The sequence below is a fragment of the Periplaneta americana genome, chromosome 17 (assembly GCF_040183065.1).
Source record: "Periplaneta americana isolate PAMFEO1 chromosome 17, P.americana_PAMFEO1_priV1, whole genome shotgun sequence".
Lineage (NCBI taxonomy): Eukaryota > Metazoa > Arthropoda > Insecta > Blattodea > Blattidae > Periplaneta > Periplaneta americana.
Genome location: NC_091133.1, coordinates 115,486,364 through 115,504,351, shown reverse-complemented (window position 1 = coordinate 115,504,351; position 17,988 = coordinate 115,486,364). Strand labels below are relative to the sequence as shown.

The following is a 17,988-nucleotide window of genomic DNA, read 5'->3' as shown; positions in this document are numbered from 1 at the left end:
CCCCCTCTTTTTGCACTTTTGCATTTGTGCTTTTTGTATTTGTAATTTTATTTCCATTTCTTATTTACTTCTCTCTGCATTTGTTTTTTGTATATGCCTGTGTGGTAGAGAAGACCTGATGGCCTTAACTCCGCCAGATTAGATAAATAAATAAATGAGTAAATATTTATTCAATGCGCACAACCGTGACGAAATGTAGCGGATTTCGTGCTTCTGGAGTTGAGTACATTGGACTGTGTTATGTTACGAATGAGACCATATTGACAAGTTAAGGTTATGACTATAAGTGTTTAGTGTATGGTAAATTGAAAGAAATCATTTAATTAGTAATAATAGACTGGTGTTGGCTCTGTCTCTGCTTGTGTCACTGTTTCATACATAAATATATATTGGGAATCAACACTGTATACAAATGTTCCATCTTTTGTGGGTTTTATTTACTACGGATATCTTGATAGCAGTACGTACTGTATCATTTGCAATTGAACAGTTAAAGGAACTTTCGCTGGAGCACATCGTTTGTTTCGTAGTAATTACTTGTTACCTATTTGATAGCATTGACAATAGTAAAGCAGCTTTCGTGGTCAAGTTGTAGAAATTTTGAAGACACGATGGTTATTTGCAAATACTATCAGCAAGGAACCTGCAAATTTGGTAGTAGTTGCAGATTTGAACATCCTCGTTCCGATTACTTGGTCTCCGGAGATAATGCTTATGGCGCTAGATTTGGAGCTCATCAATATACACCAATTAATAATTATTATAGCCATGCGAAAAATACTGGAACCTACAAAATTGGTAACAGCCCACAAGACGAAGATGTCATGCGACTGGTCGCGCAGGAAGTTGTGCAGATGGAGAAGGGGGGTCAGTGGCCATTGACCTGCTTTGCACCAATCAAAGAACGGGCATGTTTTCCAGGTTGGGAAGACCATTCTCCAGAAGAAATTCGTTGGAAAATGTATGAGGCACGTCAAAATGGTACACTTCCTGAGTGTCAGAGACAAATTAAAGAATTGTATGACGCAGCAAAACTGCGTAGGCAAAACATTGTATTAAATCCCAACACTGAAGTGTTCAAAATTATTGATAAACTCTTACGGAGACAAAAAATAGAAACAGAAACAAACTTTTCTTTTTTACAAGCCGCAACACAATCAAGAGACAATAATTTTCTGTCATGGAATCCTCAAGGTTTTAGTGCTGGCCAGCAGCAGACTCCTGTGTCTAGTAATTTTGTGTTTACTCTGCCACAGTTGGGTCCACCTGTGCAAAGTACAGTTCAGCAACCATCAAGTGTATTTGTTGGTAACACACAAGCAATGTCTAATGTTAGTGTACCATCTCACAATGTCTTTGTTAGTTCAAATGAGGTACAGCCACCATTTAGTGGTGCAGTACAAGACACTTCAAGATTTCAGACTCCGGCCCAACCAACAATAACAACTCCAAGTGCTTTTGGTGAAAATAAGAATGTTTTTAATTCTTCTCCTGGTTGGAATAAAGTAGAAAATACTTCTACGGACACTTCTGTATATACATCAAAATCAGAACTTTCCGAAGATGAAATAAATGCATTTGTTGCACAGACTTTTACAGTGGGAAAAGTACCGATGAGACCACCACCTAAGGAGTTATGCATTCAGTAGTTTAAGCCTACTTTGGTTTTGAATGTACAGACATTTTTGACATACATAAAAAATAATCAGGTTATTGCAAAATGGTTGGTAGGGCTACCCTAATCAATGTATAAATTGAGTATCAAGTCAGAACGACTACATCATCGATTTTTTTTCCAAAACACCCAAGTTTTTCAAAAGACTTAGGATTTTTTTCGGAAACAACAACTAAGTTACACCACCGATTTCTTTTTTCTTCACACTCATTTTAAAGGTGCTTCAATTCTACTCGTTAAGTGAACATATCCTAACCTAACTCAACCTAAACTAACCTAAAATTAATAAATAATCATACTTCTTACACCAATATATGCCATCTCATTCTACATACTAAATCCTAATCACAAACACAAAAATTAATAAAAAAAAAACTTACCTTATAATTTACACCGTTCAATAAAAGTTCCGCTACGAGCAGACTTAAAAAAAAACACTTCGCATCTTCATCTTGGCGTATTTTTCATAGTACCGTAAAGTGGGGTGACTTTGAACAGTAATTTTGCGCCTTTCTGAATTAAATGCTGTACCCAATTGCGATAAAACTGTTTAAGTTGTCAATAAACTAGTTCAGTTTTATCGCAATTGGGTACAGCGTTTAATTTAGAAAGGCGCTAAATTACTGTTCAAAGTCACCTCGGCGTTCAAAGTCACCCCACTTTACGGTAGCTATTACATCTAAAATTCAAATTTTTCCCAATTCAATGTCAATTCATAGCCAGAAACTTCATAAGTCATACATTCTCTAATTACCCCATAATTAATAAAAAACTGAACTATATCATCGTAACTTATATTAACATATTCAAAAATAAATTCGGTGAAACGAGCGTTGAGGGACTTCCGTCGATTTTAGCAAGACTTCTGACTTCTGTTGCATTGAAATAATTATAAAATACGATAATTGGGTCCAGGGAGCATCCGTTTTTGGTGCAAAGATAATTCGTTTGGCGTGTTTCTTAATTGAAATTAACCTAAGTTCTTACAACCACTACAGCACATCTCACACAAGAAAACCTAAAAACCAACCGCACACCACTAATCACAAAAAGCAAATGGAATGAAACGCCCATTATTAACAACCTTCAACACACCATGACATCATAATCTGACATACATTAACATCTGAACATCTAATCACAAGAAACCAATCACAGCTCAAGAAATTCACTCAAACACCACAAAAACATCACTAAACAAAAAACAAGAGAAAAAACTAAGTCTAAAACATACTTAAAACATTAAAATTCAACTATATTATAACTAATTAACACCGAAAAACAATCAAAACCTACAAAAAGCCACAAACGCACAATCCACCTACAAATGCTAAAACTAATAAATTGATGGTGTAGTCGTTATAGACAATTACCTGTAATTGTACTACTAATGCCAGATTTAAAAACTTTGAGCATGGAAATGTATGTAGTAGGCTAATATAAAATGTTAAAGCAGTCAATTTTTTTTAAATATTAAAATTATAAAATTTACTTTAGATTACAGAAAAAGCTTTAGACTAAGTTCTGTATTCAGCAAGTTGTATGTCTAATCCACTGCCTGCTTGAATGCACCTGATGGTTTCTTATACTGCCTTCTCATAAGACCACTCTAACAATGCTTACTGAAATGGTAGGTGACACCAAATATACTATGTTTCAGTTTGCTGTCTAAACATTTCTTACACATCACATTCTCTCTCGTACACTAGAACATTGGTTTTACTTTATTTATAACATGGTCTTAGAATTCACTGTTTAATCAAAACAATTCTATAACATTGAAAAAGTGCATCAGTTCAATTTCATTTTTCCATTATCTAACTAAACCTGCTATTATTTGAACCCACTGATATACCATTTCTCCAGATTATAGACTGTTTTTTCTTCCCTACTGCCCCCTTGTTTCACACTCCTAACACAATTTACGTTCTCAATTCTTTCCGTTCTATTCCCCACATTTATTTCACTTCCTCTTTTACCACTTTCTTCTTTTTACACATATATACATCTTGATTACACAACTTTTAACACTATATCACTTCAGAAAACGTATTATTTGTCTTTCTTATGTTAAATTTTATATTACCTTCTTAACATGTTTCAGCCTGCTATTGGCCATCATCAGAACTGGTTGTTGCTGGTCTTGGCGCCTATTGTTTTGTTTCCTGTGGGGGTGTGTTTGTGTAGTGTAATGTGGAGTCAAAGAATGTGTGTGTTCTGAAATTGAGTTGTGTGTTGAGAATTTCATTTGGATGTGTTTTTATGTGTCTGTATATTTCGTATTGTTCTAATGTGTTTAATTTCTGGCTTTTTGGTTGGATGTGTAGAATTTCCATGTCTGTGTCGATGTCTCTGTAGGTGTGGTTAGCTTGTGATGTGTTCTCTTCTTTTGTTGATTCAGTATTCTTTTCTCCCACCTTCTGCCTTCCAACTCCAAGGTGTCCACCTCTGCAACTATTTGATACTTTGTTTGGATTATAATGGATAACAAAGAGGAAGAAGAAGCTATCAGAGCTGTGAAACAAAATAATATTTTAATTATATACTATAAATGTAAAGCATAGGACCTATATCCACAAGCAACTTCACTGGTCGGTAGGAGTTGCAATCTAGCAACAATCTTTTTCTATTCATGTTACATGTTTGACCATTGAATGAGTAGGCAGTATAAGCAGCCATCAGATGCATGGATGCGTTCGAGCAGGCGGTGGTCTAATCTTTAAGCATGTTATGTTTCAATAGCATCATGTTATAGTTAACATTTATGTATAATTGTTATAATAATAATGTAGTCTATAATTATATTGTATTCAGTAGGTCAGTTGGTAGAGCAATGGGCTGCGGACTGAATGACCTCGGGTCAAGGGCGCCCACAGGATCACTGGTAGCAAGATGGTTAGAAAATTAGAGGAGACGGATGGACGAGGAGAGAGAAAATTGAACATGAAAAATAGCCAGTTCTGAAATCTAAATTACCTTGCGCACACATTCATAGTTTAAAGCACTCGCTTTTGTTGAATTGTTTACCGAGGATTTGAGAAGACGTGTATTGAGCACGTACAGAAAAATAACAAAAAGGGTGTAAAAAACTAAAATTCTCAGTGGTAGCAATTGCTACCATTGGCTAACCCCTGTGGGTACCCTTGTCTCGGGTTCAGTTGTGTGGTAGCAGGATTTTTCTCATTCCCGAACTTCCAGAATGACCCTGCATTGACTCAGCCTTCTGTCATATTAAGTACTTTCCTGGGATCTTTCTTCATTCTAGTGTAGCGGTTTTGAAAGCATTGAGTTCTACTTCTATGCATCTTTGTGGTATGTAGTTTAATTGGATATAAAAATCAAACTCAAAACATAAGATTATTTAGGGCCAAATTAAAGAAGTACCTAATTTCTCACACCTGCTATTCTGTAGGTGAATTTATGACATTTAAAAACGCTGCATGAATATTTCTGTTTTGTATTAAGTATCAATACTAACCCCTTGTGTTGTACTAGTATATTGTAAAACTCTTCTATATATATTTGCACGGTCCACACCTGTGGAGTAACGGTCAGTACGTCTGGCTGCGAAACCAGGTGGCCCGGGTTCGAATCCCGGTCGGGGCAAGTTACCTGGTTGAGGTTTTTTCCGGGGTTTTCCCTCAACCCAATACGAGCAAATGCTGGGTAACGTTCGGTGCTGGACCCCAGAATCATTTCACCAGCATTATCACCTTCATATCATTCAGACTCTAAATAACCTAGATGTTGATACAGTGTCGTAAAATAACCCAATAAAATAAAAAAATATATTTGCACTTTTCGTCTTAACACTGAACATGGGTAAACACCTCAATCGTCTTGGCATCCTTCCATCAGCATCCTGCATTTTGTGCCATCAACAGGAAGACATGGATAGACAACATCTTGCAAAATGCCCTGCTTTGAAATCCTCCGAGGAAGTCGACCGCTACTGGGAAGCCAGAGCCCGAATGTTTTTAATTACTTAATCCGTAGTTTTGTTCACCACTTTCTTGTTTTTCGCTCAGTCAATGGTAGTAAATATCATGTATTAGCCATTAGACAAATAAATATATTTGCACTAGACTGTGACTATAAAGGTAGGTGCTCACTTGCTGGAAAAAATTTGTTTGTTGCATTTGGATTTTTATTATAGTATCACTCACTTGTCTGCATTTCCGAATGGATCATCAAATGTTGTAATTTATCGCTAGAGTGCATTATTTCATTGTGTTCTGAACTGAACCTGGAAATAACATGAATAGCGCTGTAACTTAAACAATGAAGGACATACCTGGTTAATTTAATATTTTCCCAATCTCATCCCAGATGTTCTTTCTCCATATTACATTGCTATAATTCTAATTTCATAAATTATAAAGCTCTTCATACTGTTGGACTTAATAAAATAAGCTTCGCGCCATCCACTTCATTATACCTTCAATATTACCACGATTGAAGGTCTTGCAATCGATATATTTGCCATGACATTCTATATTTCGGTCTTGAACCATACGGAACTCCATTTAGAATTCCCTGGCAAGAATTCTGATTGGAATCTGGTTATGCGAACAGAGGCGGTATGGCAAAGTGGGCGATCCTCCATTTAAAATAATACAAAGAAAAATCTGAACAGATCCATTCTGGTAAGTGGGCACCTACCTTAAGTAAGATTTGTATAGTGCTATCACAGTCTAGTATATACAGTCACGAAGTGTGAGTTGTGAGGGTGCTAGGAATAATAGACTGTGCCGGTACTATTTTGCGTTGTCTGTAATGAGGCAATATTAGCGATCCTGGTGGTTAGCAACTATCTATGGATGCATATTTACTACGTATTGAGCTTCGTGACTGTATACTAGACTGTGGTACTATTAAGGCCGTGTCTCAAAGCTACATTTTCAGCTGAAAACTAGATTGTTGATTACTGTTCTCCAAGCAGGAGATAAACCGTGAAAGGAATGTGCTTACTATTGCGTCATCTATTGGAGCGAAGTAGATAGATAATATTAGAGTTATAACGTCAGTTTAAAAGTCATGCGCTCTCCTGCATATATTATTTCCTGTATGGAGGAATTAAAAGACCAGGTGATCTAATTTTGTAACTAGGGTAGTATAAAAATGTGTATATCAGTGTTATTGTTTGTGCTGTGAGAGCTAGCCAATAGAGATACGAGTACCCACGTGTGTGACCTTATGACATCAACATTCATTCACAGCATCACCCCGCTCCCTCTCATTCCCTGGAGATTTTCTCGTGGTTGGAGTACAGTACATAGCTGGATGTGACGTCAGAAGTTATGATCCAAAGCTACATAGTGCATAGCAATCAATTCTGTAGTAGCTAGTAAACAAAAATGCTTATATGCTTGTTGACTTGTACACTAAACAAACATGGATACCTTACCAGCAATTGGAGTTATGAAATCTGAAGATGCTCTGGAAGTGAAATAATGCAACTATAATGTAGAATAACATGTTAACTTTGAACTTTGACATTGTCAGCACCTTCTTTACAATGTTTTATACATTAGGTATGGTACTGAAATATATTAAGCCCTTATCTTTTCCACATAACTCGTAGTGGAACTGCATTAGGACACCTCCTTCTTAATTCAGTGCTGCACCGTGATGTCATGGTTTTTAGAAAAATAATCTATGAAGAAGGCCGTGTTTCAAGCATACATGTCCAAAGCTCCCTAGTGTGTAGTTAACAAGTCACCTAGTTGCTAGTCACTAGTGTGCAGTATGGACTTGAGCTTTGAGATATGGGCTAAGATTTTTTTTGACATGTTTCATATTCTAGCTGTGAAAAGATGTACGAAGATCATGGAATATAAATAAATACAATACAGAAAAGAACTTCCACACTTCTCGATTAAGCCTATTAAAGATGTTAATAGATGTGAAATTGGTCTCTAGAGCATCATATGAAAGATATGATGTTGGTCACATGTTTCAAAAGCACAAGATGATAATGTAGTTATTATAGATTTGGAACTAAAGAATTTTCAATAAAGTCTGAATACACCACCCTCAGATATTTCTCTGCTTTCTTACTTTCTCCTTAATTCTTATTTACACCACCAGTTGCAAGAGAGGAGATGTCATTTTATTCACTGCCAGAGGTGCAAGAAGCATGTATCATAATCAGATGAGAGAAAATTGAAATTTTTTTTACGAAAACACTTGCCTTTTCTTAGACGAGTATTTTCCCTAGACCAAAAATACAATACAAATATTATTAAATGACTAATATGTCGATAAGTCACACATGAAATTATATTATTTAAAAAAAATGACTCATGACTGATTGTTGCTTTTTGCATCTCTGGCTGTGTAAGAAAGAAAGGCATCAAAACATTTCTTGCTTCCCTGGTATGGAAAAGAGAAGGATTGAAAGAATCGTGTATTCCATCATTGCGAGGTTTTCTACTGTTCTCCAACCAGGAGATCAACCGTGAAAGGAATGTGCTTACTATTGCATCATCTATTGGAACGAAGTAGATAGACGATATTACCGTTATAACGTCAGTTTAAAAACCATGCGCTCTCCTCCATTTATTATTTCCTGTATGGAGAGATTAAAAGACCAGGAGATTAACCGTGATCTGATTTTGTAACTAGGGTAGTATCAATATGTGTGTGCATCAATGTTATTGTTTGTGCTGTGAGAGCTAGCCAATAGAGATAAGAGTACCCACGTGTGTGACCTTATGACGTCTTATGACATCAACATTCATTCACAGCATTATCTCGCTTCGTCTCAGTCCCCGAAGACTTTCTCGTGGTTGGAGTACAGTATGTTCTATTTGGTATAATCTTCAATTCTTTTTGTAATAGTATATATATAACTTTCTACGCAGTGTGGTCTATTATTTTTAGGACAACAAAACGAAAGATGGGTAATTATCTAGATTGCTCAATACAGCCGACCTTCTTCCAAAATGTTAGAGTCTTTGCTTGCATTCATTTATACCCAGAAACAAACTTAACCTCATTACTGTGAAATTTTTTAACAGTTTCGGGCAATTTTCTCGTTACTGACATCATTTGTCATTGAGTGGCAAATTTGTACTCACGATTACATCACTGGATGCAAGCTGCAATACATATGAGGTAATATCAATCTAGGAGTAGAGAGCACTCTGTTCGGATCTCTCAACACAATCATCTGACATAGATTACACAATAATGATTTATAGATGGACAAATTATATTTTATTTCACCTTAATTTTTGCTGTGCTACAACAGCCTAGGAAAATAAGTCACAATTTGCCACTGATAATACAACTCGTAAATTTTAGTCTGTTAGTCACGATCTTTGTTTAGATTTTACAAGTTTTCATTCATAAAATAATTGTTCGGAAATATACCGACTGTAGAGCCAAATATGTAGGCTAGTGACAGAGATCTAAGATATGACTATAGATATTTTTCTATTAAGAGCATTTTAAATAAAGCTGTGTTGTACAATGGCAATATTTTATGTCCTCACTTATTTCCAGCTCTCTTAATAACACGTTAGTTCACCAAGTAGACTTTCGAGTCCCTCTGTTAGGTACTACAGATACTAGCTGCTTTAATGTGAATGTTATGTTTTATTTAACGACGCTCGCAACTGCAGAGGTTATATCGGTGTCACTGGATGTGCCGGAATTTTGTCCCGCAGGAGTTCTTTTACATGCCAGTAAATCTACTGACATGAGCCTGTCGCATTTAAGCACACTTAAATGCCATCGACCTGGCCCGGGATCGAACCCGCAACCTTGGGCATAGAAGGCCAGCGCTATACCAACTCGCCAAACAGGTCGACTAGCTGCTTTATGTTCAGATTAATTTTTTCTATATATTTTCTTCGTGCTTGAAATAACTGTTCTCCTGTTGTATTTCCTTTAAGTGTAAATGACATCGAGCAAATATTTTTATACAGAGAGAGATCCTTCGCAACTCTGTAGGTGAACATTACCAGTTCTACTGTATCAATATCTGTGTTTCCACTTGAAACTAGAGAGTAGACCGCAGTTTGTTACATCTTTGATTTTATTTCTCGTTCAGCTGGTATCTCATTATCCCTTATCATCCTTTGTGTTGTCTGTATGGCTAATTTTATACTGTTAAAAACATCAGATTATTCGGGACAAATAATGTTAGCAACTTTATTCAGACATGAATAATTTCGAGGGAAAAATTGTTCCAGGCCGGGTATCGAACCTGGGACCTTTGGTTTAACGTACCAATGCTCTACCAACTGGGCTACCCGGGAACTCTTATCCGACAACTATACCGGCCCCGGAACAATTTTTCCCTCGAAATTATTCAAATCAACTTTACAGGGAGTTATATCTGGAATCTTGATTTGCATAATACACGTCACTGTTCGTTAACAGAAAACCACAATTTAAGTCACACGGAGTTAGTGTGCACTCGAAGTTGGTTGCTTGACGGTTGTCAGCCCACTTTGAGGTCTGTGGATAGAGGGAAAAATTGGATCGGTGTCGGGTAGAGTTCCTGGGTAGCTCAGTTGGTAGAGCATTGGTACGCTAAACCAAAGGTCCCGGGTTCGATACCCGGCCTGGAACAATTTTTCCCTCGAAATTATTCAAATCAACTTTATAGGGAGTTATACCTGAAATCTTGATTTGCTTTATTCAGACATATTTTAATGAACTCTCCTTCATTATGGCACTTCAATGATTTCCAAAGCATCATGCGAAGCAAACATCATGAGTAGGGAAAAGATTTTTAGGTACTAAAAAAAAAAAAGAGATATTTAGCTCTTTATAAATCTAAATTAGGACTTTTAGGAGTTTATATCAGACATTTGAGATGGATAAGACATGTAGCACATATGGGTGACTCCAGAAATGCGTATAGAGTGTTAGTTGGGAGACCTGAAGGAAAAAGACCTTTGAGGGGCCGAGACATAGATGGGAGGATAATATTAAAATGGATTTAAGGGAGGTATGGGATGAAAATAAATGCAAATTAGACGAAGACCATGGTCATAGAAAGATGACCAATTGGAGAATTTTTTTCTGTAAATCTTGACTTTACCTCCTAAGCACACAGTTTTCTATATCTGTTTTGGTTTTTGAAAGTTATATTTTTTGTCTGGTGTCCTAAATGATGTTCCATGATTCACATGTTCCCTATGTTCCTGTACAATCCTTTTTACTATTCTTTCTGACACTCCAGTGACATTATTTAGACACTCACTTTTGCACTTTTTATATGTTTTTTAAAAAGATCTAGTAATGGCATTAATTCCTTGTTCTAGACTTCTTTCTTCATATACATTTAAAACAGTTTCTCTACTTTAGCTATAAAATGTTATGGTCTCTAACTTCGATATCACTAGTGTCATGACTAATTTAAAGAATAATTAACGCTTTTATTAATAATGGATGAAAATAATAAATAAATTATATAAGATACTTTGGTTAATAATGAAATTAATGTGTAGACCTGCGAATTTAATGTTCATAAAAAAAATGTACTAAATTCATTGTTTTTAGGGTTGAATCCAAAACTGAGCAAACTTTTCTCTATCACATATCATTTTCCCAGATTTTTGGTTCGAAGTTTTATCCATATGAATATAGCATTATTGAATTTAATGTTTCTGTTATGTTTCTTAATCATAAAGGCACAACAAATACCAGGTGTTTTAGACCACCCGTATCAGCCTTTTTTCTCGAAATTTAAGAGAAGTTTATTTATTTATTTATGTCTATAACAGGGCAAAGCCCCAATTACAATAGAAAGTGCAGATATTTGCTTAAAACACAAAATTGGAGATAACATGAAAAAAAGAGATAAAACAGATAAAAATGCAAGATACAAGTGTAAGTAGGCCTACAAATTATAAATGAAAAATGAAAAAAAGAATAGACAAATAGATACTACCTAAATAAAAGACACAGATAGAGATATAAATGAAAAATACAGAATAAATGAAAAATAGATAAGTATAGATATCATAAGCAAAAGATGTAAAATGTAGCTATAAATGGCAAATTACAGAGTAATAAATAGCAATATTATTTAAAATCAACTACCTTCAGTATATTAATAAGAAAATGTTTATATTTCATGTAAGAAATGCTGAAATCTAGATCCCATGTTTTACATATTTCATTGAAATTTGAACACATTTTTAACACTGGTGAATTTTTATGTGCTGAAGTGTTTGGTTTTTTATAATATAACAATTGATGATTTCTTAAATGTGATGTTCTAGCGTTAATCATTTGTAACAACCTGCAAGATCATCTATTGCTCTTTACTCAATGTCTATGCCAGGCGCAACTAATCGATACGAAGATATGAAGAGAATTTCTCAGCTATGGATCCCGAATTTCTTTCATAATTTCTTTCCTACAGTTTATAATGCTAAGATGTCATAAAGTGTTGTGTCCAACTCGTGGATAATCTTATCATGGCAATCTTGAAAATTCATTCATAGGGTACCATAATCATCAAGATTATCCACTTGTTGCATAAATAACTATTGTTATATACCCATATGTTAGAACAAAATTGACTCTCCATATTTTCTTAAGAGAAGAGAAATATTGTTGGTACATAGTCATTCAATGAACATCGTTTATTGACAATAGACTACTCGTTTACATGGCAACAAGAATTGTTGCGATAAGATCTATATATATAATTTGAACTGGTAATGGAAATTACGGGAAAAAGGCTGAACGGATTTTAATAAATGACCCCTCATTTTGAAGCTTGGAATTCAAAGTTTTTCAGAAAAATAGTAGTTTTCATTGAAATGTCAATTTTTCAACATAATTTTCCTATTTTCCAAAATTCATCTGTCGTCAGTTTTGAGAACTAGCTAATTGCATTTCAGAATAAAACAAAACACACTCTACAGTAAACAATATTACACGAAGGCCATGATCTGCAAGAATGCTGACACATTTAGAGCTCAAATTAAATTGGTTATTAAAAACTTAACTTACTAAAAATAATATACAGGTTCGATTCTGTGGTATGTAATTTTCTGGATACAGTTGTGTATTGGATATTAAAAACTACAAAACTTGAGATGGTTTGATGACATTATTACCATTACAAATGAAATATTATTGTAGTGACTGCCTATTTTTCATTAATTATACATATTAATGCTATATTGATGATATGAAAGTGAAATGTTTTGGGGTTATATAAGTAGATGTAGAGAATAACTTAAATTAGATTTTGATTTCTATATTTTACTGAGTGGCGGCTATATAGTATATGAAGAGTCCACTGCAAGAATGATGGATGTCACTTTCTTGTCGAAAATGAACCAAGACTGTTAATGCATAGCTTAAGACATATAGAATGTACATAGAGAGTTATATGGCATTAACACTGACAGTCATTGTCCGGTAATGATCGGAAAATCACAGTTAAGCTTTGAGTGCTAAGCATTTCAAACTTTCAATTGCTTCTCCTGCAAAATGTATTCCAAATGACATCCATCATTCTTGTAGTGGACTCTTCATATACAGTATACGTTACTGAAAGCTATAAAACTTACGTAAGATAATAATATTATTAAAAATCAAATATTTTTACAGTTATTAATCAAGTGGGGTTGGGTCTTTTTCATATATTTAATGGCGGTGTGGTGTAGATATTTATATGCGTGGTTCTCTTCAGTATTGGCTCGAGAGAGAGAGTATCATTATTATGGAAGCAAATAACTTTCAGAATGTCTGGTATTCTTCATTGAAAATAAATCTGAAAAATGTTTATTTGAACGTCCAATGAACTTAGTTTGCAGCGAATTCGATTATGTGCACTGTTCAAAACATACAGAGGTGAGCCTGCCTGGAGAGAAATAAAAAATAGGTTGCAACCGCCAAATTACTCTTCAAGGAACGATCACTCATATAAATTGAGGGAAAGAAGACAGAGGACGAACACTGGAAAGTTTTCTTTTCTCAATCGTACTATCAGGGACTGGAATGCTTTATCTGCAGACTTACTAAAGGCTTTACCAACAACCAAAAATGTATTTAAAAATAGGCTTAAGGACTTTACTAATAGACGATAATTATACACAGTATGTAAAGGATATAAATGATATTTTGTTATTGAAGTGTTGTATCAGTGAAGAATTATGTTGTGTCAGTGAAGTGTGTTGTGTCAGTGAAATGTGTTCCTGTCAGGGAAGCTTTATAGTTTATAGTGGCAGTGCAAAGTATTTGAACAGTGAAATGTTTTTGAAGTGTTAGTGAAATCAGGATAGAATCAGTGAAATGTGTCGTAGTTCCAGTGCAGTGAGTGAGTTGACAGCGAAATGAGTGTAGTGCTGAAAGGTACTTGTGCAGATATGAACATATCATACTCGTGGGTTTTAGTTCGAACTTAGATTTAAGATGCAAATTAGATTTATTTTAAATGTTATTTTAAGTGATCGTGCTTCATTTAATTTAGGATATTCCCTATTATTATTATTATTATTATTATTATTATTATTATTATTATTATTATTATTATTATTATTATTATTATTACTATTATTATAAATTATTGTTAGTATTAATTATTTGTATTAATTATTGGTATTATTATTAAGTGTATTTTTAATTAACAAGTTTATTATTGTCATTATTGAGTGTAATTAGTTACCACTGCCACCGGGTATATACTCATTGCAGTGTGAATAAATACATACATACATTTGCTGGACAAACCACTAGTATACTGTAATTTTATATTGATGTGGAGTAAATGCAATATTATTCAAAGTAAAAATAAAAATAATTTAAACAATATTAACGCTTTCCAATATTACATTTATCTTTACCGAAATTAACTGTGCATCTTCCGAACTTTATATTACTATTTCCAAAACTGAAATTATTTTCTCCGAAATTGTATAGGCCTGCACTTTTTTCGAATATAATTGAACATTTTCCGAAATTGAGATTGGTTTATCTTTTCGTCTGTTCACCCTTTTGTGTCCTTGCCAACATTCAAGTTCATGTAAAACGTTTATAAAGAAGAAGGGCAACGACTGTTCTCCATAAATCGTTACTTGGTTGTTTCGTCATATTTATACGACCCCTCAAGGATATAAAAAGCCTCGATTATATCGAATGAGAGGGGGAGGATTCTGAATGACGCAATGACAAGCGCTGCATGTGTGAATCATCCATTTACACTGCATGCTGGTTAATTACACATTCTGTACCAGACATACGCGTGTTTCAGCAACAACACACACAGGGGTTATTGCTCCCTGCCAAGACAGAACTGCGAGGAGCTAAAATTCGAAGTTGTACGTCATTGCACTTGCAATCTCCATTCACAGTACAGGCACGCCTCGTTTAATAGATTACAGTGCTATATCTGGACTGCTTTCGAGTTTAGTTATCGTCATTTCATTTCTTGTCGCTGTCTCATAGAACTTTCTAGAGGAAGGTCATGGTTGACATAAGCAGTTCTACAACTTATCACTATATTTTAAGCGATGAGGTGCAGGATCATTTAGAGATGTAGGTACGAAATGTGACCCCGCAGAGTGCCTCACGTTTTGAAAATAATGAAGTACTTGGAAGAGCGAGTATCATCGTCACTATCTGGGCAGTATTTGAAATACATTTGTATTTTGTAATTTGTAAGGATTTTCGAAAGTATTTTGTATTTAAATACATAAAATTGATGTATTTTGTATTTCAAGTACTTAAAATACTTTTTTTTTTTCTTCTTGTCCTTCAAGTTTTGGATTTGGATTTGAAGAATGAACTTTTGTCTTATTTGCCTATCCATTTCAGATCTGCTAGTTTCTTGCCACAACTGATTCCCTTAATGCCATAAAGAAATCTCCAACAACATCAAGGATCCATCACCAACACTTGCTAAATGTTCAGCATTATGGAATGCGTCTAGGTTTTAGATTAGATTAGATTAGATTAGATCTTTATTAGCCGAATAGAATTACAAGCATTCATGGCGTCGTCAGTACACAAGAAAAATGACATAACATACAATATAATACAAAAATAGACTTAATTCTAAATAAATTTAACAGTTTAATATTAAGTGACATGCAAAAAAAAAAAAAAAAAAGAAAAAAAAATATATATAGGACAAGCTTGATCTTCAGTCTCCACTGTTCTATCTAGTATCTTCTCTTTTTGCTTTTCCCTGTCTTTTCTTCAACTCTGAGTTACCTGAAACATAAATGGTCAAGGGCAGTATCAAGAAACGTTAAATTCTAAAATTTTAAATTTAGGTATTCATTTGTGCAAAATGGCATATGTGTTAATAAAATGTTCTTTACCTCTTTTTTTAATTTTCTTATGTTAAGTTCTTTGATTTTCTGTGGAAGTTTATTATATAAATTGCTGCCTCTATGTGATATGCTGTTAAGACTTCTGGTAAGCCTGTGGTAATTCAGATGTAGACCCAAATGGAGATGGAGACCCAAATTCTCAGAAATTTTATCAGATATCTTGAAATATTCATCAAAGTTTCCTTGCCCAACTCGATGGATTTCTCTTTATGACTCAGTCTCTCAAATATTGCAATTCAAACATGATATAAACAGGTGTAACAGAGAACTGCTCAGCTGGTTTCACACACATATTCTGTGTCCTCTTCTTATCATTTGGTGAGGCAGTGTCAGATAGCCATCTCATCTTCAATGGGAAAGGGACAACCCTGTGCACTCTAGAGAATTACCCAACAGTGAAACAAGCTTTTATAAAGTATAATGCAAGTTTGTGTACCTCTGCACCTGTAGAAAGACTGTTCTGTTTTGTAGGATTTATTCATTGACAAGCAAGGGGATCCTTATCTGATAAACTTCTTGAGAAACTGTTTTTTTTTTTTTTTTTAAGGGAGCGGTAATTATTCATATGTAGCATAATTTCATTGCTGACTGGGAAAAGTAAGAATGTTCAGTTTCAGTGTTTATATAAAATTTCGAGGTAAAATACTTTTAATGTTAATATAACAGGGACGTATACTGGTTAAAGGGTTTGGGCTACCACTGACCCTATTATTACACAAAATATATCTAACAATTACTTTAATTTTAATTACTATGGTAAAACTAATAATACAAAATTATTACATTATGTTATATTATAAACTTTTTCTTTTGTAATTTCCTTGGGCTACCGCCGGTAGCCCCGGTAGCCCGCAAAATACGCCCCTGTAATATAATATTTTAGATTTTCAGTAATATTCTTATTTCTTTAGGCCTATATGTTGTATCGAGTATTTCAAATACAAATGTATTTTGAGTATTTGAAATACAAATGTTTTTGGTTAATTTTTTAAAAGTATTTTGTATTTATATTTCAAATACAATTTTTTGAAGTATTTTGTATTTGTATTTCAAATACTTGGATATCAGTATTTTGCCCAGCCCTGACTATCATCATCTTTAGCAACTTCACGGTTTAGATAATTTCATTAACCTGTTCTACCTTGAAGATTCCAAAAAGCCACTGGCGTAGCTCAGATGCGTTTGCCTACAAGGGCAACGTTTGCTTGGTTTCGATTTCCGCTTGGGCTGATTACCTGGTTGGTTTTTTTTTCTGAGATTTTTCCAACCGTAAGGCTAGTGTCAGGTAATGTACGGCGAATCTTCAGCCTCATTTCGCTATTACTAATTCCATCGACGCTAAATAGCCCAGTAGTTGATACAGTGTTGTTAAATAACCTACTAAAATATTCCAAAAATGCGTCACTTCACTTCATAGGTCAACCTACTAACTTTCCGTCTTTCGGTTTACAGAACCCCAATAATCAGAAATTCCGGATATTCCGAACTTGCCAGAAAAAAAAAAAGAGGAAGGAAAAAAATAAGAGTATTTTAACTGAAAATTAATTTAATGCTAGAGATTTCAGTTACTTTATCATTTGTGAATTAATACGTTCTTGTTTTCTGCGTACAGTAAAGCCTCTTTAATCCGGACTAATTGAAGGGATAGTCCACGCCTGTGGAGTACGGTCAGCGCGTCTGGCCGCGAAACCAGGTGGCCCGGGTTCGATTCCCTGTCGGGGCAAGTTACCTGGTTGAGGTTTTTTCCGGGGTTTTCCCTCAACCCAATACGAGCAAATGCTGGGTAACTTTCGGTGCTGGACCCCGGACTCATTTCACCGGCGTTATCACCTTCATTTCATTCAGACGCTAAATAACCTAGATGTTGATACAGCGTCGTAAAATAACCCAATAAAATAAAAAAAAAAATTGAAGGGATAAGTTGACCGGTTTAACGAAAGTCCGGAATTGTGGAATTGGTGATAGCAGCTGAGTAGAAGAAGTCGCCATGGGAATACC

The 17,988-nt window shown here is 34.7% G+C and overlaps 1 protein-coding gene and 1 non-coding gene across 2 annotated transcripts; both read left to right on the top strand.

Annotated features, from left to right (window-relative positions):
• Positions 1–218: 218 nt before the first annotated feature.
• On the top strand, positions 219–7,710 carry LOC138693027 (nucleoporin NUP42-like). The gene has a single exon (XM_069816543.1). The coding sequence runs from the start codon at positions 612–614 to the stop codon at positions 1,647–1,649; it is 1,038 nt and encodes a 345-aa protein (XP_069672644.1). The 5' UTR covers positions 219–611; the 3' UTR covers positions 1,650–7,710.
• Positions 7,711–10,185: 2,475 nt separating this feature from the next.
• Positions 10,186–10,258, top strand: TRNAS-GCU (transfer RNA serine (anticodon GCU)). The gene has a single exon. It is a non-coding gene; the product is annotated as a tRNA-Ser (tRNA).
• The last annotated feature ends 7,730 nt before the right edge of the window (positions 10,259–17,988 follow it).

Coding starts and splice junctions, on each gene's coding strand:
- LOC138693027 (XM_069816543.1), top strand. CDS start 612: ATGGTTATTTGCAAATACTATCAGCAAGGAACCTGCAAATTTGGTAGT.